This window comes from Chelon labrosus (assembly GCF_963514085.1).
Source record: "Chelon labrosus genome assembly, chromosome: 9".
Taxonomy (NCBI): Eukaryota; Metazoa; Chordata; class Actinopteri; order Mugiliformes; family Mugilidae; genus Chelon; species Chelon labrosus.
In genome coordinates, this window is record NC_140359.1 from 30,380,902 (window position 1) to 30,406,243 (window position 25,342).

The 25,342-nt window shown below is 47.5% G+C and overlaps 2 protein-coding genes across 2 annotated transcripts; both read right to left on the reverse strand.

Annotated features, from left to right (window-relative positions):
- Nucleotides 1–2,876: 2,876 nt before the first annotated feature.
- pomt1 (protein-O-mannosyltransferase 1) lies at nucleotides 2,877–8,483 on the reverse strand. The gene is made up of 20 exons (XM_084551707.1): nucleotides 8,336–8,483; nucleotides 7,423–7,541; nucleotides 7,244–7,350; nucleotides 7,111–7,161; nucleotides 6,504–6,650; nucleotides 6,327–6,435; nucleotides 6,195–6,254; nucleotides 6,027–6,120; nucleotides 5,793–5,948; nucleotides 5,477–5,607; nucleotides 5,312–5,407; nucleotides 5,148–5,240; nucleotides 4,878–4,974; nucleotides 4,624–4,716; nucleotides 4,390–4,510; nucleotides 4,171–4,268; nucleotides 3,968–4,081; nucleotides 3,614–3,740; nucleotides 3,348–3,525; nucleotides 2,877–3,252 (listed from the first exon to the last, which is right to left on the reverse strand). The coding sequence occupies exons 2-20, from the start codon at nucleotides 7,533–7,535 to the stop codon at nucleotides 3,078–3,080; spliced, it is 2,160 nt and encodes a 719-aa protein (XP_084407833.1). The 5' UTR covers nucleotides 7,536–7,541; nucleotides 8,336–8,483; the 3' UTR covers nucleotides 2,877–3,077.
- Nucleotides 8,484–8,657: 174 nt separating this feature from the next.
- LOC311493146 (rap guanine nucleotide exchange factor 1-like) lies at nucleotides 8,658–25,043 on the reverse strand. The gene is made up of 23 exons (XM_084551706.1): nucleotides 24,902–25,043; nucleotides 24,574–24,707; nucleotides 21,254–21,468; nucleotides 21,024–21,180; nucleotides 20,285–20,550; nucleotides 18,675–18,789; nucleotides 18,348–18,399; nucleotides 17,177–17,281; nucleotides 16,921–17,082; nucleotides 16,618–16,829; nucleotides 15,843–15,871; nucleotides 15,644–15,761; nucleotides 15,048–15,123; nucleotides 14,801–14,885; nucleotides 14,577–14,666; nucleotides 14,134–14,322; nucleotides 13,974–14,058; nucleotides 12,782–12,876; nucleotides 12,624–12,702; nucleotides 12,386–12,487; nucleotides 12,207–12,304; nucleotides 10,460–10,600; nucleotides 8,658–10,373 (listed from the first exon to the last, which is right to left on the reverse strand). Exons 1-23 carry the CDS (start codon nucleotides 24,927–24,929, stop codon nucleotides 10,238–10,240), a joined length of 2,769 nt encoding a protein of 922 aa, XP_084407832.1. The 5' UTR covers nucleotides 24,930–25,043; the 3' UTR covers nucleotides 8,658–10,237.
- Nucleotides 25,044–25,342: the final 299 nt, after the last annotated feature.

The window sequence follows — 25,342 nt, forward strand, 5'->3', positions numbered from 1 at the left end:
CCTTGTCTGTAAGGAGGAGGATTTTAAATTCTATTCTAGACTTTAAAGGGAGCCAGTGAAGAGAAGCTAAAACTGGTCACTTGCTTTATGTGACATTTAAAGGACATATCCTCGTCAAATATAACACCAAGGTTTATCACAGTAGTACTGGAGGCCAAGGTAATGCCATCCAAAGAAACTCTGAGATGTTTAAGGTCAAATATAATGACTTCTGATTAGTCTGAGTTTAAGAGGAGGAAGTTCCAGGTCATCCTTTATGTCTTTAAGGAGTTTAACCAGCTGATTAGTTTCATCTGATTTCATGGATAAATATAGCTGGGTGTCGTCTGCATAGCAATGAAAGTTTATGCCATGTTTTCTAATAATCTTGCCTAATGGCAACATGTATAACGTGAAGAGTATTGGTCCTAGCACAGAACCCTGAGGAACTCCGTAACTTACTTTTGTATAAGTAGAGGAATCATTGTTGACATGAACAAACTGGAATCTGTCAGATAGATAGGATTCAAACCAGTCTAATGCAGTTCCTTTAATCTTGATCTCACTTTCAAGTCTCTGTAGTAAAATATTATGATCAATAGAGTCAAATGCAGCACTAAGATCTAGCAGAACAAGTATAGAGACAAGTCCACTGTCTGAAGCCATGAGGAGATCATTGGTAACTTTAACCAGAGCTGTTTCTGTTCTATGATGAACTCTAAAACCTGAAACTCTTCAAACAGACCATTCCTGTTTAAATGGTCACAACTGATTAGAAACAACTTTAACTTTAATTTTAGAAATAAAAGGAAGGTTGGATATCCACGCTGCAAGAAGGAACGCTACCACAGGTCCTTCAGGCTGAGTCAACAATAACCACTACCTCACTACCTCACCATTAAGGGTTTAATTACAGCAATGTTAAAAGACTGAGGATAAATTTATCTGGTTTAACATGGAGGTGTTAATTAGTTGGGACTGGATCTAGAAGACAGGTTGATGGTTTAGATGCTGTAATTGTTGAAGAGAGCTCAGAAAGATCTACTGGAGAGAAGGATTCCAGATGTTGATTAGGTCTTCCAGAAGTTTCTAATGTCACTGTACTTCCATCTTTGACAGCTGGAGGAAGGATGCCTTGAATGTTTTCTCTAATGCCAACAACTGAATTAGTAAAGAAGCTGATGAAGTCATTACTACTGAGGGCTAAAGGAATAGATGGCTCAACAGAGCTGTGGCTCTTTGTCAGTTTCTGTGTTAGGACCAGATCTAAGGTGGGATTAAAACAGGGAGTTGATCTGTTTCCATTCTGAGAAAAGACAATTGAATGTAATAATGATGTAAATGAGGAGCTAAGGCTGTCACTGACAACATCAACATGGATGTTAAAGTCACCTACTATAATGACTTGATCTGTTCTAAGAACTAAATCACATAAAAACTCAGAGTGAGGAGCAGGTGGACGATACACCACAACATCCAGTCTGGATGAGGAAGACTAAGAGGAAGACTTTCAGATGAATTAAAGCTCTGCTTAGGTCTAGGATTAATAGATGAATCAGAGAGGAAGATTGCTGCCACTCCTCCTCCTCCTCTACCTGTGTTTGGAGGAACGTGATAATTACTATGACTGGGTGGAGTAGACTCATTTAAACATGTTCATCATCCTGTAGCCACGTTTCAGTCACACTAAACAGATCAATCTGATGATCAGTTATCAGATCATTCACTAACAGAGATCTAGACCAGAGAGAGCTGACATTTAAAAGACCACATTTAATTCTTCTGTTCTACCAATAAATTAGTTCTGATCTGTAGAAGGTTCCTATGAAGAACTCCTCTTTAAAGAACCTGGGAGCAGACAGAACATCTATGGAGTTTAGAGAGTTCTGGGTGTGAGACAGTCCTAGAGAAGTCAGCTCTGCCTCCTGGTCTGAACTCTGGGTTGTCATGGTTACAGGGGGTTTATAAAATCGACCATATTCCTAGAGATAAGCGCAGCACCATCTCTCCTAATCAGACCAGGCTTTCCCCAGAAACTGTTTCAATTATCACTGAAGGCCACGTGGTTTGCTGGACACCACCTAGATAACCAGAGATGGAATGATGACGTGAGACTAAACATTATATCCTTCATTCCTGACAACACCTCCCTCCGCTTGTCCAGCTGTCCCTCCTTAGCTCCTCCTTAGCTCCTCCTTAGTTCCTCCTTAGCTCCTCCTTAGCTCCTCCTTAGCTCCTCCTTGTCCTGAAGGTTCTCCTCTTCTTCATGTAATCCATGGCTGCAGAGTTTAATGTACTCCATGATGCAGTCCGCCATGTTGCTGATGTCCTCCCCATGAGGCTGGCAGAGTGTCCTCCAGTCAGTGTCCCCCAGTCAGTCTCCTGTGTCCACCTCCTTACACTGACACATTCATTCATTCATCTTCTATACCCGGTTATTCCTGTTAAGGGTCACGGGGGTCTGCTGGAGCCTATCCCAGCTGTCATCGGGCGAGAGGCGGGGGTACACCCTGGACAAGTCTCCAGTTCATCGCAGGGCCACACAGAGAGACAGACAACCATTCACACTCACACTCAAACCTACGGCCAATTTAGAATCACCAATCAACCTAATGAGCATGTCTTTGGACGGTGGGAGGAAGCCGGAGTACCCGGAGAGAACCCACGCAGACACAGGGAGAACATGCAGACTACACACAGAAAGGCCAGCCGGCCCATGGATTCAAACCGGTGACCTTCTTGCTGTGAGGCATCAGTGCTAACCACCTCGCCACTGTGCCGCCCCTACACTGACACAGTTCAGTAATAATTTACTTGTTTCACTGATGAATAATAAATATTTCATGATTTAATGTGTTTAAACTCCATTCAGCTGCTCAGTCAGGAAGCATCAATAAAGACCACGAAACTTCATCAACAAACTTTATTAACAAATACGACATGAGACGGCCACAGTGCTCTCTGGGTAACGTAGTCCACTGACCCACCTCCACAGGAAGTCTAAGGCATGTCACAATAAAAGCACATTGGTCAGGTCTGGTTTTATTTTGTCAGCTGACACCTGTCAATCATCACAGGCAGTCAGGGGGGCGGGGCCTCTAGCGGCGGCGATACAGGATGTCCCAGGTGTCTCTCCACCTCAGCCCTCGCAGCTGATTGGCCGACAGCTCTGGGCTGCCGTAGGTCAGAGGGCAGAAGGTTCGGTAGGACAGGAAGACCGACAGGAGGACGGCGGACACGCACACACACAACGCACGCTGGTGTGTCACAGTGCTGCACACACACACAAACTCATTATGTCAACGAATGTCCTCACAAAGACAACCACACTTGTATGTGTGTGTGTGTGTGTGTGTGTGTGTGTGTACCTGAGCAGGTGAGTGTGTGTGTGCTCCAGCAGGGCGGGGCCCAGCAGGTGCAGGTAGCAGAGGGCGGGCAGGTAGTGATACAGGAAGAGAGTTTTATCCATGAGGAGGAAGGGGAGGACGTTCACCGTCCAACCACCGACACACACACACCCCAGACACACAAACCGCTGCCACACACCTGGACACACACACACACACACACACACACACACGTTGAGAGAGGTTGTGTTAATGTGTTGAACATCAGCTGATTCAGTGAGTCATACCTTCAGGTAGATCTCTGAAGCCCCGCCTCCTCCTCAGCAGGTAAACGACCGCCAGCAGCTGATAGGCCAGCAGGCTCAGGTTGGCCACGCCCCACGACACAGGGTTACCAATCAGATGGATCTGAGCCTAAGACACACACAACACACCTGAGCATGTGTGTTACAGTGTGTGATGCTAAGCTAGTGGTTTGATGCTAAACTAGTGGTTTGATGCTAAGCTAGTGGTGTGATGTGGGTGTCTTTCTGAGGACAGTTTGAGGGTAAAGGTTAAGGTTAGAGTTAGGGGATGGATCACTAAGATAGATGTGTGTGTGTGTGTGTGTGTGTGTGTGTGTGTGTGTGTGTGTGTGTTACGTTGGTGGACGAGTGAAGCCAGTATGCAATGTTGGTTTCCATGGTGACCCACTCCAGAGGGGTGGAGCTGTATTTGTGCTCCGCCTCTTCCTGTTTCACCGTCAGCATCTTCCACTGCCATGACAACACATGACATCATAACTGATACCGCTGCCGTGGTAACGCACGTTTGACTGGACAGTATCACAGAGGAGCTGTCCCACCTGGAGCTCCTGGAATTTGGCCCAGAAGGAGATTTTTCTGTCAACGTCGATGTGAGTCGGAGAATGAAGCTCCGCCTCCCGAGCCTTCTGCCCCTGACCTGCAGGAGACGAGAGGAGGGACAGGTTGATGCTAAGCTAGGGGTTTGATGCTAAGCTAGCATTAGTTTCCAGAGTGTCTATAGTGGGACAAGGTCAAAGGTCAGGGGTCAGAGGTCGTACTGGTTCCATATCGATGTTCCTCCACCGTCCATCCCAAACTGCTGCTGTGAGCTTTGAACAGTTTCTCTGCAACGACCTCCAGCTGACGGAAACCCCAGTCTGGAAGAGACACACCACTCAGCTACACACACACACACACACACACACACACACACACACACACACACACACACACAGGTTTAACTCAGGTTTGTTTCTCATGTCGTGTCATGTGAGGTCACTTCCTGTTAGTACCTTGAGGACAGCGGAGGTGTTGACGTGAACCAGTCTGACTTCAGATACGATCGTCTTCCACACTTCTGACTCCGCCTCCCTGTTGGAGATGTCCTGAACAAACAAACAAACACTTTAGGCTTCCATGGTTTAATGTTTGTCTTTAATATTTAATATGACGAAGCGTTCATGGGCATCAAGACATTCAGCTGTGACCCTCAGAGGGGTCAGAGGGGTCAGGGGTCAGGGGTCAGAGGGGTCAGAGGCGTTCTCACCACCCTCCACAGGTTCTGCGGCGGCATGGAGACGTTGAAGTCAACGTATCCGGACACTTCCTGGGCGTGAGGACTCATGGGAGCTGCTACGTCATGACTGAAACACACAGAGATCAGAAGACAGGACTACAACTCCCAGAGTTCATTTCACCCTCAAAGAGCCAATCAGAGCCTGGACCACATTAAGAGACACGGCTACGCTGAGACAACTCTAACTTCCAAGCACGCTGGGACGCCTTCGAACACACCACAGTTACCTGAACTGTTTACCTGTTGAGGAAGCGTGACGTCATCCCGTGAACCACCTGGATGACATCACCGTGACGGACAGGTCGAGGAGGACTGTCCACCACCAGCTCCTGTCTGCCAGACACACACAGCTTCAGTCAGGTACTACATATCCCAGCATACCCCGGGGCAGACAGGTGACCTACCTTCCGGGGTCTTTGACGATCCACCAGTTGTTGACGTCTTTGAAGGGATAACAGGTGACCTGCTGCTGGTGAGAGCTGCCCCGCCCACTTTCATACCTGAGCCATGGAAAACAGGAAGTCAGACTATACTACAACTCTGATTGGCTGACAACAACGTGAGCTCACCTGATTGGGTAGTTGGCTTTGTGTGAGTGGAGCCAGCAGGGGATAGGCTGGGAGGCGGAGCTTCGTAGAGTCACCTGACTTCCGTACACCACCTCTAGAGGCTGACCCCGAGTGATCCTGGACAGACCGCCCTGACACACAGCCAGTTGAACCAACACATCAATCAATCAACACATCAATCAATCAACACATCAATCAATCGATCAATCAATCAATCAAGCAACACATCAATCAACACTTCAATCAATCAATCAATCAACCATTTAATCAACCAACAACCAGGAGAACCTCCTAAATGTTCTGAGTGTCCGTTTACCTGCAGGCTGGCCTGAAAGGAGGAGCTCATCAGCTGATCATGTGGTCCACTCCGGTTCAGGAGGCTCAGATGAAGGTAGAACCAGAACACATAAAGCAGAACAGGAACCAGAACCAGACACACAACTCTGGACACACATTGGACACACACACTCAGCTACACACACACACACACACACTGATCAATAACCAATCAATATAAACCTGATCAATGATCAGTGATCAATGGACTCACATGGCTAATGGTCCGGTCTCCAATCAGGTTCCAGGTGTGAAGAGAGGCCACGCCCAGCAGCAGCAGGTAGGAGAACATGCCCATGTACTTCACCCTGACACCGCACACGCTAACGTTAACATGCTAACAACATTCCAGGACAAACCGACAGATGCTTCAATTTCTCACCCAACAGCTGCGGAGGAGGAGACGCCAGAGAGGAGGAGCCAGGCGTACCTGGACCAGGAGCTGAGCACGAGGAAACAGGAAGTAATTAAAGATCTTCTGGTGTTCCCTCAGCTGGTCTGAAGGTGAACTCACCTGCTGGGGGCATTATGGAAGCGCAGGTACGAGAAGAAAGCCAACAGCACGAAGAAGATGAGAACCGACTCCAGTAACATGAAGCGTGATTGGACGATCAGAGAGTTCTCTGGAAGGACAAACGGAGTCAGCTGACATACAGGTGAGCACATACCTGGCCGACAGTCGGACACTCACCCAGCAGCAGCAGCACAGCAGCTCCCAGAGCCGCCAGGTGAGAGAACCTGAGCTCCAGAGTCAGCAGGTAAACCAGAGGAACACAGAGAGCTCCACATAGAGCCGGAAGAACACGTAGACTCCACACGCTCACACTGCTGGGGTACTCTGTAGAGCAACAGATTCACACTGATTCAGACTGGTCTAAACCGGGTTTAAACTGGAACAGACTGGTTTTAAACTGGTTCAGACTGGTTTAAACTGGTGCAGACTGGTTTAAACTGGAACAGACTGGTTTAAATTGGTTCAGACTGGTTTAAACTGGAACAGACTGGTTTCAAACTGGAACAGACTGGTTTTAACTGGTTTAAACTGGTTCAGACTGATTTAAACTGGTGCAGACTGATTTAAACTGGTTCAGACTGGTCTAAACCGGTTTTAAACTGGAACAGACTGGTTTAAACTGGTTCAGACTGGTTTAAACTGGGTTTAAACTGGAACAGACTGGTTTAAACTGGTGCAGACTGGTTTAAACTGGTTCAGACTGGTTTAAACTGGAACAGACTGGTTTAAATTGGTTCAGACTGGTTTAAACTGGTTCAATCTGATTTAAGGCTGCTGTCCGTACCTACTCCGATTCTGTTCCACACAAAGTTCCCATCAAATCCTCCCAGATAGGCTGAAACAGCAGAAACAGGAACATGTGTTGAAACCAGACTTCTGATCGTGGTAACATGGTAACTGTTGTCATGGTAACTAACCTCCAAGGGCCAGGATCATGTGGCCGAGCGGCGGTCCGCTGTCATCGATGAAGAAGACTCTCTTCATGTAGAGTGACACAAACTGACCGTAGTACACCTCGTCAAACCTGCAGGGAGTTAAAGCTGTGAGACAGGGTCAGGCCGCGGGACGTCCAGGTGCACGATTCAAACACACTCACACCACAGCGTTGGGGTAGCTGAGACAGCTCAGTCGGGTCCAGAGGGCCAGCAAGGAGACCAGAACCAGGACCAGGTCCACCTGAGCCGTCACCACCAACGGGAGCTGCAGCATCGCGACCTTTAATTAAACACAATGAGCCGCTAATTACAGAGTTTACTGCTGGTCCCTGAATGCAACATCACAGCATCAATAACAATAATAACACAGAGTCTGGTCTGAAGCCTCCAGAGCAGCATGAAGGAAAAACAGAACCAGAACCAGAACCAGTTCTTACTGAGGGACCCATCTGCCTCAGGACGGCCGGGAGAGAGAAGACATGAACGTCCATAGAACCTGAGGACGTTACAGGACAGTTAGAGAATGTAAATAAAGCTGTGGGGAGGAGGGTTCTACTGTAGAACCTCTAGGAACCACAAGTAGACGTGAACCTTGACATGATCTGGTCCAATGAGGTCTTTAAGATACCATGGATGGAAGGAGGAGGAGCAGAAGCTAAACCTGGACTCACCTGGACTCATCTGGACTCATCTGGTCTCACCTGGACTCACCTGGACTCACCTGGACTCATCTGGACTCACCTGGACTCACCTGGACTCATCTGGTCTCACCTGGACTCATCTGGTCTCTGGTTCATTACTGCAGTAGTTTAAAGTATCTGGTTCCAGACAGTCATGAATGACACTAAAGCATCAACTAGTGTCTGAGCATCTAGAGACAGGACGTCCCTGATGTTGACCTAGCTGATGCAGGAGACAGAAGACAGTCCTGGTCCCTTTATGGGACAGTTAAAGGACATGTCCTGGACTGGAGACCTCCAGAGAAACTACGTCATTAGATAATGATACATGACCACAGCTAGCTTGTTAGCTTGTTAGCCTGCTAGCCTGCTAGCCCGCTAGCCCGCTACGTACGTTCCCACTTCCTGACGCCGTCAATCCGGTGACTGAACACCGATCATTTCGCCGGTTACCGCCGAGTTCTGCCGCTCTCCTCCCGGCGGATCTTCACCGTTTCCAGGTGTTAGTTGGAGCAGCCGCCGCTCGGATCGATACTTCCGGTGTTTGAGTAGTCCTGCCTGCTGATTGGCTCGCTCGGCACTCTGCTGTACGGTCTGCGGTTGCCGTGGAAACGCCTGGACCAATTAAATGATTTAAAGGAGAATAAATGAGACGAGAGAACGAATCTAATATTAAATATGAAATGATTTATTGTATTACTGTAAAAGTTGATCAGATTCTCTGTCCAATCAGAGGACAGCTTACTGAACTGTTAACATCAGTTCATCTTCACTGGAGGAAGATAAAGTTCCTCCTATTATTCCACGGTTTATGTCATGAACTGGTTCCATGTGACTGAAGATAAAAGAATCCTCAGAACAGATTGTGAGCTGTTCCAAGAGCAGAGTCAGATTATTGATGAGGGGCCCCTGGGGGCCCAGTGGACTCTGGAGTCAGCCTGGCTCCTCTTTCATCCACATTAACCTTGTTTCTCTGAACAGGGCCCAGTACGTCCATCGACCGGTAGATCACGTGACACTGAAACAGCTGTTTTAGATTCTGTCATTTATCTGTTGCCCCTTCAGAACCAACAGACTAACTTTAATCTCTAGTTCCTGGTGAGTTCCTGGTGAGTTCCTGGTGTCTGAGGAGGTTTCAGCTCTTTCCTTAAATCTTTTTAACCTGACACTGAGAGCTGATAGCTTGTAAATCAGGACCCAGATGATTTGTGAAAGATCCTGATCTGGATGATTTAAAATCCACAGCATCAACCAGTAATTGTTATATTTATACCTGAGGCTCCGGGGCCCCCGGGGGCCAAAGGCCAACGTTACATCTATAGTATGATACAACATTATGACCACTGACAGGAGAATAACATTGATCATCTTGTGACAGTTCAATGTTCTGCTGGGAAACTTCTGGACCTGGCATTCATTGGTGTGGATGTTACTTAGACATGTAGCACCCACCTAGACCAGACCAGGCACCCCCACCTAGACCAGACCAGGCACCCCCACCCCATAGCAATGACACTCCTTGATGGCAGCAGCCATCCCCAGCAGGATGCAGCCTGACACAGACACACACACAAAAACACTTTAGGAACAACAAAAAAAAAAACATGAAGAACAGCACAAGGTGTTGACCTGGCCTCCACATTCACTAGATCCCAAACTGATCAAGTATCTGTGGGATGATCCACAGAGGCCCCTCCCCTCACCACAAGGGAGACCTGCACAATATTAGGAAGGTGGTCATAATGTTATGGCTGATCGATGTATACTCATGCATCTGTGTAATATAATATAATATAATAATGTTTGTTGCTGTGTCTGTTTCTCTAAATAACCTGTTTGACTCGTGGTTCAGTCGATGTTTATTTTCAGTGTTGTCAGTTTAAGATGTCGTCTGACGTCTGATTGGACGTTCAGTCAGTCTTGACCAGTGGGTGATGAGACATTAGGACAGGTGGACATCCTCTGAACTGTGCTAGCATGAAAAGATGCTAATTTCAGGCTAAACAACAACAAAAGTAAAGGAAGAGGCCACGCCCACTAAGCTCCATGCTAATACTGACTCTGACTGAAGGCTAGCTCATGTTGTATAAATATAGTCCAGTTATTTCAGAGTCATGGTTAGCACAGGATAGCGTCAGGTTAGCATACTGCTAGCCACGATTATCCAAGGATGTTCAGAGTAGCACCACTCCAGCCCAGTCTCCATTCAGGTTAGCACCTCTGCAAACATGTTAGCAGCAGGTTAGCATCGGGTTAGCCCTGGGTTAGCCTTGGGTGTTCATCATTTAGTTGTGTCTCATCTCTGATTGACTCGAGGGACGTTCTTTGGACGGATCCTAAGGGACAGTTCCCACAGCGCCTCCTCCGACAGGTGATCACTGAAGTCATTAAAGAAGGACATGATGTCATCATCCTGCTGCAGACAGTACGGCCTGAGGAGACATTTAAGGTGGAATTAACTGATGGAGACAGTACGGCCAGAGGAGACAGATATTTAAGGTGGAATGATGCTACTGACACTTGCTGATAGCTCCTCAGAGTGTCCAGAATGTTGAACTGCTGCCAGCGCTTGGAAAAGTTCACCTTTGACCCCTGTGATGTCATCAAGGTGTCAGGATTTCCCAGGTGGACAAAGGTCAAATCCTGAAGGATCAAACCCCTGGGAAGACAGGTGAGAGACAGACAGATCAGAGACAGTGGAGAAAATTGATGGAGGTATTAACCTACAGGTAGGGTATACAGGGGTATTGACCTACAGGTAGGGTATACAGGGGCATTGACCTACAGGTAGGGTATACAGGGTTATAGACCTACAGGTAGGGTATACAGGGGCATTGACCTACAGGTAGGGTATACAGGGGTATTGACCTACAGGTAGGGTATACAGGGTTATAGACCCACAGGTAGGGTATACAGGTGCATTGGCCTACAGGCAGGGTATACAGGGGTATTAACCTACAGGTAGGGTATACAGGGTTATAGACCCACAGGTAGGGTATACAGGGGCATTGACCTACAGGTAGGGTATACAGGGGTATTAACCTACAGGTAGGGTATACAGGGGTATTGACCCACAGGTAGGGTATACAGGGGCATTGACCTACAGGTAGGGTATACAGGGGTATTAACCTACAGGTAGGGTATACAGGGGTATTGACCTACAGGTAGGGTATACAGGGTTATAGACCTACAGGTAGGGTATACAGGGGCATTGACCTACAGGTAGGGTATACAGGGGCATTGACCTACAGGTAGCTTACACAGGGGTATTGCCCCACAGGTAGAGTATACAGAGGTATTGACCTACAGGTAGGGTATACAGAGGTATTAACCTACAGGTAGGGTATGCAGGGTTATAGACCTACAGGTAGGGTATACAGGGGCATTGACCTACAGGTAGGGTATACAGGGGCATTGACCTACAGGTAGGGTATACAGGGGTATTAACCTACAGGTAGGGTATACAGGGGTATTAACCTACAGGTAGGGTATACAGGGGCGTTGACCTACAGGTAGGGTATACAGGGGCATTGACCTACAGGTAGGGTATACAGGGGTATTGACCCACAGGTAGAGTATACAGAGGTATTTACCTACAGGTAGGGTATACAGGGGTTATAGACCTACAGGTAGGGTATACAGGGGCATTGACCTACAGGTAGGGTATACAGGGGTATCAACCTACAGGTAGGGTATACAGGGGTATTAACCTACAGGTAGGGTATACAGGGGTATTAACCTACAGGTAGGGTATACAGGGGTATTGACCAACAGGCAGGGTATACAGGGGCATTGACCTACAGGTAGGGTATACAGGGGTATTGACCCACAGGTAGAGTATACAGAGGTATTGACCTACAGGTAGGGTATACAGGGGTATTAACCTACAGGTAGGGTATACAGGGTTATAGACCTACAGGTAGGGTATACAGGGGCATTGACCTACAGGTAGGGTATACAGGGGCATTGACCTACAGGTAGGGTATACAGGGGTATTAACCTACAGGTAGGGTATACAGGGGCATTGACCTACAGGTAGGGTATACAGGGTTATAGACCTACAGGTAGGGTATACAGGGGCATTGACCTACAGGTAGGGTATACAGGGGTATTGACCTACAGGTAGGGTATACAGGGGCATTGACCTACAGGTAGGGTATACAGGGTTATAGACCTACAGGTAGGGTATACAGGGGCATTGACCTGCAGGTACGGTATACAGGGGCATTAACCTACAGGTAGGGTATACAGGGGCATTGACCTACAGGTAGGGTATACAGGGGGGTTCCACTTCGGCCAGTGCTGCCCTGTAGGCTCTAAAAGAAGACGAGCTGTCAATCAAAGAGCTAAACTCCTCCAGAGCCTGAAATCAAACAGGAAACAGTTTTAATTGATTGTTAATCTGCATCAATCATCGTGATCAGATTAATTGATCAGTGCTCACCTCTGAGGTGTTCTTCTGCCAGTCCAGACGTCTCAGGGGGGCGGAGTCTAGCGCTGACAGGATGGACAGGTAGGAGTTAAAGTTGTTCAGCTTCCTCAGGTGCTGCAGGGACAAAATATATTTAAAGAGACAAAGATGTCACTTCCTCCTGCCCACGTTATGGAACTAGACAATCAACAGCTGATCAACAGCTGATCAACAGCTGATCAGTTACTGATCAATAATAATAATAAGTTGCCTTCATGATCTTCAGGAACTTGAGCAGCAGCTTCTCTCGGTCCTGAGCTTTGTCCTGGAGGATGATGACGGATCGAACCCTGAAATCAAAGCTCTCTTTAAGAAGCTGGATTCGTGGATGAACCAGATCAGAACCGAGAGTCAGAGTCCAGAATTTACCAGAATGACATGTTGTTGAAGTGTTGAGTGAACTCTGTCAGGTTAGGACTCCTCTCCTCATTCTGCTCCTTGGACCACAGCAACACCTCTGGAAGCTAGGCAGGTAGAGAGAGACAGACAGGTTAGAGACAGACAGGTTATAGAGACAGACAGGTTAGAGACAGACAGGTTATAGAGACAGACAGGTTAGAGACAGACAGGCAGCAGACAGGCAGACAGACAGGTTATAGAGACAGACAGGTTATAGAGACAGACAGGTTAGAGACGGACAGGTTAGAGAGACAGACAGGTTAGAGACAGACAGGTTAGAGACAGGCAGGTTAGAGACGGACAGGTTATAGAGACAGACAGGTTAGAGACAGACAGGTTAGAGACGGACAGGTTATAGAGACAGGCAGGTTAGAGAGACAGACAGGCAGACAGACAGGTTATAGAGACAGACAGGTTAGAGACAGACAGGCAGACAGACAGGTTAGAGAGACAGACAGGTTAGAGACAGGCAGGCAGACAGACAGGTTAGAGACAGACAGGTTATGGAGACAGACAGGTTAGAGACGGACAGGTTAGAGAGACAGACAGGTTAGAGACAGACAGGTTAGAGACAGGCAGGTTAGAGACGGACAGGTTATAGAGACAGACAGGTTAGAGACAGACAGGTTAGAGACGGACAGGTTAGAGACAGACAGGTTAGAGACAGACAGGTTAGAGAGACAGACAGGTTAGAGACAGACAGGTTAGAGACGGACAGGTTAGAGACAGGCAGGCAGACAGACAGGTTAGAGACAGACAGGCAGACAGACAGGTTAGAGACAGGCAGGCAGACAGACAGGTTAGAGACAGACAGGTTAGAGACAGACAGGTTAGACAGACAGGCAGACAGACAGGTTATAGAGACAGGCAGGCAGACAGACAGGTTAGAGACAGACAGGTTAGAGACAGACAGGCAGACAGACAGGTTAGAGACAGGCAGGCAGACAGACAGGTTAGAGAGACAGACAGGTTAGAGACAGACAGGTTAGAGACAGACAGGTTAGACAGACAGGCAGACAGACAGGTTATAGAGACAGGCAGGCAGAGAGACAGGTTAGAGACAGACAGGTTAGAGACAGACAGGCAGACAGACAGGTTAGAGACAGGCAGGCAGACAGACAGGTTAGAGAGACAGACAGGTTAGAGACAGACAGGTTCTGACCTCTATCTTGTAGAACAGTGCTGAATCCAGCAGAGTCAACTGTTCAGCCAGATCTTGACTCCTGAAGTCCAGCAGAGTTCCTGGTCTGGAAGACGACACCAGAGACACATGAACAACGGACCAATCATGGCACAGCGTCCCGTCTGGTCAGAGACATTACCTGGCAGCCACGCCCCTTGAAGCGAGTGGGCGGAGTGACTGAGGAGAGCCAATCAGCTGCCACTTCTTCTCCATCTTGGACAGGATGTTGGAGTGAAGCCGGTGGGCGGAGTCCAGCTCTCCACCAGTCAGAAGGCTGAAGACCAGGTCCATCAGCAGCAGCAGCAAATCAGAGTCGAGCTCTGTTGTACTGAACAAAGGAGGACATGTGTTGGACATGTGTTGGACATGTGTATACAGTGCTTAGAGCACCATTTAGTGTGAACTACTGTGGTGTCTACTGGTCCTGGTCCTGGCCCTGGCCCTGGTCCTGATTCTGGTTCTGGTCCTGCACGCCTGGACCAGAGTCAATGATCCAGATTGTATATCTTACAGTTATGGTGTCTTTTGGCTTGTCTCATGTCTCTGATTGGTTCTGATTGGTACAGGTGTGTGATGTCTCACCACAGCTGATTGACGACTTTGAGCAGTAGATGGAAGGTGTTGGTGGCGGCGGGCGAATCTGGATCCTGTCCTCCAGAGAGATGTTGGTACGTGGAGACGGTTAAAGAGTTGGACTGAAACCGATCGAGGTCGTCTACATATACAGACATTTACTACCACAGACATCATCCATTCATCCATTCATAACACATTCATTCATTCATTCATCTAGTATTGGAGGATATCTGTGCTGTATCTTTCTGACCACGTTGTCTGGACTGATGAAGCTTCTGTAGGTGCAGAGGAAGGCTTCACAATACAGGTCCTGGTCTACGACGACAACGACAACGACAACGACAACGACAACAACAACAACAACAACAACAACAACAACAACAACAACAACAACAACGACACACCATGATGTCTGGTCAGTTCTGGTTCTGGTTCTGGTCAAACCTGTTGTTGTTAGGTATAGAACATTGGACCAACCAGTGCTGCTGTTCTCCGTAGCATAGACCAATAGGATCTCAGGAGACGCCGCCTTCACATCCGGCCCATCCTCCTCCTGAGAAAGGAAGGGGTCAGAGGTCAAAGGTCAGAAGTCAGGTGAGATGAGATATTAAGTAGAGAGGTCAGACGTCGGTTCCCAGAAATCAGGGGTCAGAGGTCAGGGCTTGGGGGACCAAAGTTCTGGGTAAAGTGTTGGAGGACAGGGCTTAGAAGTCAGAGGTCAGGCATCAGGTGTCAGAGATCAGGTGTCAGAGGTCAGGGGTCAGGCATCAGGTGTCAGGGGTCAGAGGTCAGGGGTCAGGGGTCAGGGGTCAGGCATCAGGTGTCAGAGGTCAGGGGTCAGGGGTCAGGCATCAGGTGTCAGGTGTCAGAGGTCAGGGGTCAGGGGTCAGGCATCAGAGGTCAGGCATCAGGTGTCAGAGGTCAGGGGTCAGAGGTCAGGCATCAGGTGTCAGAGGTCAGGTGTCAGAGGTCAGGGGTCAGGGGTCAGGGGTCAGGCGTCAGGTGTCAGGTGTCAGAGGTCAGGGGTCAGGGGTCAGGCATCAGGTGTCAGGGGTCAGGGGTCAGGGCAGTACCTCAGACTTCATTGTGATTCTGTGGATGATCTCCCACTCGTCGGTCAGTAACACCTCCTCCTGCTCCTCCTGACTGCTCCTCCTCACAGACGTGGTCTCCTGCTGGAGACTCTGGGAACTACAGGACAGGTGTGTGTGTTAATGTGTGTAATGGTGTGTTATGGTGTGTTATGGTGTGTGTGTGTGTGTGTTGTCTCACCTGTTTTCTGTCTGTTTGTCGGCTGAATCCTGTAAAATCAAAGAAAACATCACAAGTTCAAACTGTAGTGTCAGAGGTCGGAGGTCAGAGGTCAGAGGTCAGGGGTCAGAGGTCGGAGGTCAGCGGTCAGAGGTCGGAGGTCGGAGGTCAGGGTTAAAGGCTACACCAAGGGTGCATCCGAATACCCATAGTAACGTACTGTTCAGTAGGCGAGACGCAGTACGTCACAGTAGTAGTACGTCCGAATTCTTAGTAGACATCGACTAGTAGGCGAAAAATCCCCGGATGGCCTACTACCTCCACAGTATACAACGGTAGCTCACTACGCTATCCCACAATTCAGCGGGAGCCCGCTAAGCGTAGAAGACGACGAGCCGCCGGGAAAATCAAATCAGACAAAATGGCTGAGACCGTTGTGACAGCTACAGCTACGACAACCCAAGTTTATAAATGTCAGTATATTAGGATAAATGTTGAGTTTAAAATGTTGGTTGTTTCGAAAATACTTCTCCGAGGTGGCTTTAAAATGTCGCTGCATCCGTCGGTGTGCGTCATATGTGTCGGCGTCACATGTAAACATCTGGGGTCAAAGGACAGGCAAGATGGCTGCCCAGTACGTCCGAATTGTAGCCTACTACTCGCTCGCATACATAAATAACGTACTAGATTGACGGTTGAGTAGAACGTTCTAACCGACGTTAGTATGGACTGACTATTCGGATGCACCCTAATTCGTCTGTGATTCATCTACTGATCATTTTAACCGTTTCTTTACCTGCTGCTTCTTCTTCTGTGGTAGAGCAGGAACAGGAAGCGGCTCAGGTGATGGGGCGGAGTCTGTGTCCAGGTGTGTGTGTGAGAGCTGGTCAGCTGTCTCCAGCTCCCTCTGTCTGCTGGTGTATCTCTGACTGAAGACTGGAGGACGCTGGTAGAAGAGGACGGCAGACTGGTCACTGTAGGACGAACAGAACTGGAGGTACTGGTGGACTGAGAAGAGAGAGAGAGACAGGTGAGAGAGAGAGAGAGACAGGTGAGAGAGAGAGAGAGAGAGAGAGACACAGGTGGTTGCTTGACTCACTGTGTCGTTTCTTCTCAGGGAGGGGAGGGGGGGTCTTGCTGGGGGACAGGGGGGAGGAGACAGTCTCATTTGGATCAGTGACATCATCAGAGGGGCTGGAGCTTTTGTCAGGAGGGGTGGAGTCAAATCCAAAGGAGGGCGGAGTCAGAGAGCTGGGAACTCCTGAAGACAACACAGAAAGGCAGGTAGGTCAGAGGGACAGACAGGTAGGTCAGAGGGACAGACAGGTAGGCAGGTAGGTCAGGTGTGTCCTCACCTGTGTTGCTGCGACGTCTCTTCTCTGGGAGGGCGGGGGGGAGAGGGGGGAGGGTCTCAGATGTGGACAGGTCCTTGTGGAGGAAGTCGTAGTCTGGGTCGTCCTCTGAGGAGGACACAGTGAGAGTCAGACCTGGTCCAACTAGACCCGGTCCAACTAGACCTGGTCCAACGAGACCTGGTCCAACTAGACCTGGTTCAGAATGGCTGACTGTCAGACTAGTGATCCACCTAGCTTAAAGCTAACGTAGCATAATGCCTGGAACATAAATGACCTCCAGAAATAAACGGTGGAAGATTTCAGAACCTTCAGAACCAGCTCATATGGGGGGACCCATCTACTGGAGGCCAAGTAGAGAAGAAGAGAGAGGGAGAGGGAGACAGCTAATAACATGCTAAACCGTCCAGCAGTAATAGAAGAAGAAATTAGAGGACAGGTGCATCATGGGAAGTCCCTCAGCAGCCTAGACCTATAGCAGCATCATTTTCATCGGGGTAGCTGAAGGCTCCACCCCCCATTCTACTGGAGTACCTCGAGGAACCACCAGGAAGACAGAACCGTATTGGTTCTAATGTGGTTCTGGTCTCTGGCATCAGATGGAGCTAGAACTTAAAAGGTCCTGGATGAAGGAGGAGGATCGGTTCCTGTCAAAGCTCTGTCTGCAGGAGGATCAACCTGATGGGAGGACGTAATCTAGACTGGACTAGTTATCAGCTCTGAGACCGGGTTAAAGGACACGTCCTGGTCTCTGGCTTCGTTAAAGGACACGTCCTGGTCTCTGGCTTCGTTAAAGGACATGTCCTCCAAGCTAACTCTGTCCAGAGAAACTAGATGATCAGAGAGTGAAGCTTTGAGGAGTTTAGAGATGGCAGTGACTTGAGTTTGAGTTTAGAAGTAGAAAGAGTTCATGTTTCTGTCTTTAACTGATAAATAAATAAATAAATAAATAAATGTCTGGATGAGTCTGATGGTACAGAGCCCTGTCCCTCAACATCCTCCAGCAGGAGGCACCACTGGGTCTCACCGCATCACTTCCTGTATCTGTCAACAGACAGGAAGTGATGTCACTCACATGCCCTGCTGCTGACGGGAAATGTGTGCATGTTGTGTGTGTTAGAGTGTGTTAGTGTGTGTTAGAGTGTGTTAGTGTGTGTTAGAGTGTGTGTTTTACCACAGTGTGTAGAAGTAGCAGAGTGTCTCTTCAAATCTTCGTCTTCCGTCTCCTGAAACAGACACCAGCGCTTACTCTGTTTATTTATAGATTTTCATTCGTCAGCTCTTAGACTGTTTCTAGATGTATACATTTATATATTTATACATTTATATATTTATACATTTATACATTTATATATTTATACATTTATATATTTATATGTTTATACATTTATATGTTTATGTATTTGAATGTTTCTATCAGTGTCTCTATACGTTTCTATTCTCAGCTTCATTAACTTCATTAACAGCAGCTCTTGTTGCTGATTGGTTCTTATATTTCTACCTGGTCTAGTTCGCTGTCTGCTTCAGGTTCTCGTCTCATTGGTTCCACAATGGCGATCTTCAAGGAGACAGGGCCTAAAGATGATTGACGCTTCTTAGGAGGTAGAGCTGGAGGACTGAGACAGAGACAGAGACAGAGACAGACTCTGGTGAGACAGTTATAGACTGTGGGTCAGATCAACTTCAACTGAATTCGAAACTAATTAAAAAAAGGAACAAAGAGAAACTGAAGAACCACTGAAACTGTCTCTGACACTTCTACTTCTCTTCTTCTCTTCTTTTTCTTCTACTTCTCTTCTTCTCTTCTTCTTCTTCTTTTTGCATTGAAGCAGAAGGAGGAAGTACAGAGGTTGATGTGTTCATTCGTTCTACTTCCTGTTTCATCCACAAAACTATTTTTGTTTTCTCTTTTCATGCTCTCAACAGACTGGAACGAACCAACTGATCCAGACTGGAACGAACCAACTGATCCAGACTGAACCAACTGATCCAGACTGGAACGAACCAACTGATCCAGACTGGAACGAACCAACTGGTCCAGACTGAACCAACTGATCCAGACTGAACCAACTGATCCAGACTGGAACGAACCAACTGATCCAGACTGGAACGAACCAACTGGTCCAGACTGAACCAACTGATCCAGACTGGAACGAACCAACTGATCCAGACTGGAACGAACCAACTGGTCCAGACTGAACCAACTGATCCAGACTGGAACGAACCAACTGATCCAGACTGGAACGAACCAACTGGTCCAGACTGAACCAACTGATCCAGACTGGAACGAACCAACTGATCCAGACTGGAACAAACCAACTGGTCCAGACTGAACCAACTGATCCAGACTGGAACGAACCAACTGGTCCAGACTGGAACGAACCAACTGATCCAGAATGGAACGAACCAACTGATCCAGACTGAACCAATTGATCCAGACTGGAATGAACCAACTGATCCAGACTGAACCAACTGGTCCAGACTGAACCAACTGATCCAGACTGGAACGAACCAACTGGTCCACACTGAACCAACTGATCCAGACTGGAACGAACCAACTGATCCAGACTGAACCAACTGATCCAGACTGGAACGAACCAACTGAACCAGACTGGAACGAACCAACTGGTACAGACTGAACCAACTGATCCAGACTGGAACGAACCAACTGATCCAGACTGAACCAACTGATCCAGACTGGAATGAACCAACTGATCCAGACTGGAACGAACCAACTGAACCAGACTGAACCAACTGATCCAGACTGGAACGAACCAACTGATCCAGACTGAACCAACTGGTCCAAACTAACTTCATGTGTTTATTTAATTAATGGTATGAACTCAGTGTAATGGTTTGTGGCCTTCACCTCAGTCTCCCAGTGTCCACTCACAGACTGTGTTGTTTTCTTTGGACACTAATTTCATGATCTGTCCCACAAATATCTGTGTATTTATTTTACTGGCAGTGTTGTTGTTGTTTTTTTTTGGGGGGGGTCTCTTTTCTTTCTTGTTGCTTTAACAAAGTAAAAAAATTGTGAAAACTTTCAAAGTAAGTAAAATTCAAGATGGAGTAAATCTTTCAGCCAATCAGATGCGAGTTCTGACTCACCTCAGTCCCTGTTCGGCGGTCACCTGGAGGAGGGGCTCTGGGACAGGCATAGGGGGTTTGGGAGGAGCTAAAACTGTCGGCCCCTCCCCTCTCAACTCCTCCCTCACCCACTTGATGTCCTCATCCTCGTCCTCTGCGGGACTCAATGTCAGGTCTGATATGTCCTGGTCCTCAGACCCTCCTGACTGTCCAAGGACAGTTGGTGATTGGATGGGAGACAAGGGGGCAGAGCCTTCCTGTCTCTCTTTAGCCAATCGAACCAGCTCCTGGTGGACACCAGAAGACAAAATATTAACTGCAAAAAGAAGACAGAGACAGAAACATGGACAGACATGACAAGGAGAGACAATGACAGAATGGGACAGGAAAGGACAGGACCAGGAGATACAACAAGGACATGGAGAGGCAAGAAGGACATGGAAAGACAACAAGGACCACGAGAGACAACAAGGACATGGAGAGACAATAAGGACATAGAGAGACAACAAGGACATGGAGAGACAAGGAGGACATGGAGAGACAATAAGGACATAGAGAGACAAGGAGGACACGGAGAGACAACAAGGACCTGGAGAGACAACAAGGACACGGAGAGACAAAGAGGACATGGAGAGACAACAGTTGACATGGCCAAACATCAGGGTAGGACATACAGACAAAACAGCAGAACAGTCAGAACAGGAGTCTGTCCTCATTGTCCACTTTCAGTCTTACGTCCAACATCATGATTTGTCCTCACCTTGACATTGTCCAGCACAGCTCTGATCACCGTGGTAACGCTCTCTGTGGACTCCTTGTTGTGACGGGAGACACCTTGTAGCATCACCTGATCTGCCCAGTGAATCAGCTGAGCCAGAGAGCGGTAGAGACAGGTGAGACAAGCGGAGACGGTCTTACTGTAGGGAGGACAGACAGCATGAGACAGGGGGCTCTGAGTCCATGTCCAAAGACCAACAGAGGGACACCTACCTGTTGTGCAGGTGTGGCTCCAGCTGGACCAGAGTCTGGACTGCCTCCAGGACGCCGCTGGAGGCCCCGCCCAGCAGTCGGCCCACCACGGACTGGTCCAGGACCAGTTTGTCTGGTCCAGGTCTGTCCACTCCCAGTCTGTCCACCAGGGCTTTGAAGTACTGCAGAGAGCTGACGACGGCTCGCTGTCGGTCCGCTAAAACACTGACCGACTCCTTACACACACACACACACACACGCACACACACACACTTCCCATGAGCCCACACTGCAAGGTCACCTGACCCCAAACACCTGCACATTAGGCGCGTTCGACTTGTCTGCGCCTGTCTGAGTCTGACTTGCTTACGTCAACGTGATCTTACGCCGACTGTAGGGGTGGAGCATAAAACAGCTGCAGACAAGTCGGACACGGTCAACTTCGTGTAAACAATGGCGGATCTCGCGGTGTTTGCAGTCGTTGTTGCCGACGAAATAGAACCTTTGGAGTTACCGGAATTTATACCCGTGTTACAACAAGCATGCTGTATGCAAAGGATTGTGAATAGCAGCAAATCTACTGAATAAGGATTAAGTAGCATAGTGCTTTGGTCTCCAATCTTGGCGAAAATGAACTGCTGATTAGGCTACTTATTTGAATATTTACTTTTACACCCAAAGTCGTTTAGCACCTGTAACTCAACCATGAAACGAATTCACAGAAAGATATTGAGATAGAGATTAAATGCCATTTGTTTTCATTTTTGGACAGACAGGTGTGAAGAAGAACCCCAAAAATCTACTAACCGTTAACAAGATTTGAACTACGGACGGCCGATCGCCAGACTGACGTGTTACCCACTAAACCAATTTAGGATGATACTGAAGAAGCAGTACTACGATATAAGTAAAGGATAATGGACGACACTTCTACAAATTTAATGCACGCGTTCTAGATGGTAAAAGGTCACAACGCGAAGCCTTAGAATGTAACTTGCGTTGTGTTGAGTTCTGCACACGCCCGGACTCGAACCAGCAGCACCTCGGATCGGGAGGCGAGCGTGCTGACAGTTGAGCCAATAGCCCAGGCTATTCAACCTAGTGATGCGTTTATTTTTTGGATAGTCTAATGGAGTGAAGTCCATTATCCCGCTTATTCTACTGTTACCAACATGTTAAAAATGCCTTTTTACTGTTTAATGGAAGAAATGAACTCTGCATTGAACTGCAGTCGGATGTACAACGTTTTCAGTAGGCCAGCCTACCATTGTTGCAGAAATCACATATAAGAAGGTATCCCTTCGATTTCTGTTCATTTTCGCATATTCCAACATAACGAAGCGAGAAACGTCAAAATCGTCATGAGGAGATTCCTCCCAAACTGCCCAATCACGTCTTTGAACTGACGTCATGAGGGCGGGTTTCCGGTCGTGCAGTTCGTTGGAGAGCAACTGCAAGATCTGTCTGCAGGCGAAGACTCCCGCGATATTTTAAGGTCATGTGACATGGTGACGTAGTGGTAAGTCCCTCCCCGTCTGACTCAAGTCGGACAGGATTTCTAACCAGCATGCATTGCGTCCATCCCAGCATGCATTGCGTTCATCCCAGCATGCATCACGTCAAGTCAGACTCAGACAGATCTGCATCAAGTCGAACGCGCCTATTGTCATCAGGAAGGCGGAGCCACGAGTCAGCCGGGAACCAATCATGTCCAAAGAGGATGATCTGACCTGACACTAAGAGCTGAAGGTGATTCAGGTTTTAAGAGTCACATCTGGTTTAAAGGTTTAGATCTGGTTTAAAGGATCAGATCAGGTTTAAAGGATCAGACCTGGTTTAAAGGATCCGGTTTAAAGGATCAGACCTGGTTTAAAGGATCAGATCTGGTTTAAAGGATCAGACCTGTTTTTTAAAGGATCAGGTTTAAAGGATCAGACCTGGTTTAAAGGATGAGATCTGGTTTAAAGGATCAGATCTGGTTTAAAGGATCTGGATTAAAGGATCTGGTTTAAAGGATCAGATCTGGTTTAAAGGATCTGGTTTAAAGGATCAGACCTGGTTTAAAGGATCAGACCTGGTTTAAAGGATCAGATCTGGTTTAAAGGATCTGGTTTAAAGGATCAGATCTGGTTTAAAGGATCAGATCTGGTTTAAAGGATCAGACCTGGTTTAAAGGATCTGGTTTAAAGGATCAGATCTGGTTTAAAGGATCTGGTTTAAAGGATCAGATCTGGTTTAAAGGATCAGACCTGGTTTAAAGGATCAGATCTGGTTTAAAGGATCAGACCTGGTTTAAAGGATCAGATCTGGTTTAAAGGATCAGACCTGGTTTAAAGGATCAGACCTGGTTTAAAGGATCAGATCTGGTTTAAAGGATCTGGATTAAAGGATCTGGTTTAAAGGATCAGATCTGGTTTAAAGGATCAGACCTGGTTTAAAGGATCAGATCTGGTTTAAAGGATCTGGATTAAAGGATCTGGTTTAAAGGATCAGATCTGGTTTAAAGGATCAGACCTGGTTTAAAGGATCTGGTTTAAAGGATCAGATCTGGTTTAAAGGATCTGGTTTAAAGGATCAGATCTGGTTTAAAGGATCAGACCTGGTTTAAAGGATCAGATCTGGTTTAAAGGATCAGACCTGGTTTAAAGGATCAGATCTGGTTTAAAGGATCAGACCTGGTTTAAAGGATCTGGTTTAAAGGATCAGATCTGGTTTAAAGGATCAGACCTGGTTTAAAGGATCTGGATTAAAGGATCTGGTTTAAAGGATCAGATCTGGTTTAAAGGATCAGACCTGGTTTAAAGGATCTGGTTTAAAGGATCAGATCTGGTTTAAAGGATCTGGTTTAAAGGATCAGATCTGGTTTAAAGGATCAGACCTGGTTTAAAGGATCAGATCTGGTTTAAAGGATCAGACCTGGTTTAAAGGATCAGATCTGGTTTAAAGGATCAGACCTGGTTTAAAGGATCTGGTTTAAAGGATCAGATCTGGTTTAAAGGATCAGACCTGGTTTAAAGGATCAGATCTGGTTTAAAGGATCAGACCTGGTTTAAAGGATCTGGTTTAAAGGATCAGACCTGGTTTAAAGGATCAGACCTGGTTTAAAGGATCAGATCTGGTTTAAAGGATCAGACCTGGTTTAAAGGATCTGGTTTAAAGGATCAGATCTGGTTTAAAGGATCAGATCTGGTTTAAAGGATCAGACCTGGTTTAAAGGATCTGGTTTAAAGGATCAGATCTGGTTTAAAGGATCAGACCTGGTTTAAAGGATCAGATCTGGTTTAAAGGATCAGACCTGGTTTAAAGGATCAGATCTGGTTTAAAGGATCAAGGTGTGTTACCTCATGCTGGTGCAGGTTCAGCTCAGCTGGTTTGACTCTCTGTGACGGGGTGTGTTTGATTCGTTCAGAGCGTTTGATCCGCTGTGTTTGGAGTTTATCCTTCAGCCTCATGGTCAGAGTCGCAAACTGAGAGGCTGAGGAGGAGGAGGAGGAGGAGGAGAGAGTCATCTTCATCATCATCTTCATCACCTTCATCATCTTCATCATCATTATAAAAGCTCTCTGCTTCAGCTCATACACACTCTTAATGTCAGGAAGTGTTGCTAGCCTGCGTGGTGGCTAACAGTTAGCATTCAGAGAGGAATGAGTAGAACAAAAAGACACTCACCTGTCTTACTCTCAGCCCGGGAGGACATGTCTTCAGACAGATGGACAGACAGAGACAGACGGAGACAGGGGGACAGTTTAGTCTGTCTCTGCTCTCTCTGTGTTTGTTTCCTGTCGTTCTCTCTCCGTCCTGCCGCTCTCTCTCTTCCTCTGTCTGTTTCAGCCTCTTCCTTCCTCTTTCTGTCTCACTGAGGTTCAGCCTCTCACTGAGGATGATGATGATGATGATGATGCTGCTGCTGTCACAGAATCACGTCCTACAGCTCCACCTGCTGGAGGCTACCAGACCCCATCATAGCACTGGGTTCTCCAGCTAACACATGGAGTAGGGTCAGGAGTCAGGGTCAGGGTCAGGGGTCAGGGTCAGGATCATGGGTCAGGATCATGGGTCAAGGTCAGGGTCATAGGTCAGGGTCAGGATCATGGGTCAGGGTCAGGGTCA

Coding starts and splice junctions, on each gene's coding strand:
- LOC311493146 (XM_084551706.1), bottom strand. CDS start 24,929: ATGTCCTCCCGGGCTGAGAGTAAGACAG. Junction 17,083..17,176: donor GAGACGTCGCAGCAACACAG/GTGAGGACACAC, acceptor TGTTGTCTTCAG/GAGTTCCCAGCTCTCTGACT. Junction 14,323..14,576: donor AAAGTCGTCAATCAGCTGTG/GTGAGACATCAC, acceptor TCCTTTGTTCAG/TACAACAGAGCTCGACTCTG.
- pomt1 (XM_084551707.1), bottom strand. CDS start 7,535: ATGCTGCAGCTCCCGTTGGTGGTGACGGCTCAGGTGGACCTGGTCCTG. Junction 6,436..6,503: donor TGCTGTGCTGCTGCTGCTGG/GTGAGTGTCCGA, acceptor TTGTCCTTCCAG/AGAACTCTCTGATCGTCCAA. Junction 5,408..5,476: donor AAAGCCAACTACCCAATCAG/GTGAGCTCACGT, acceptor TCCATGGCTCAG/GTATGAAAGTGGGCGGGGCA.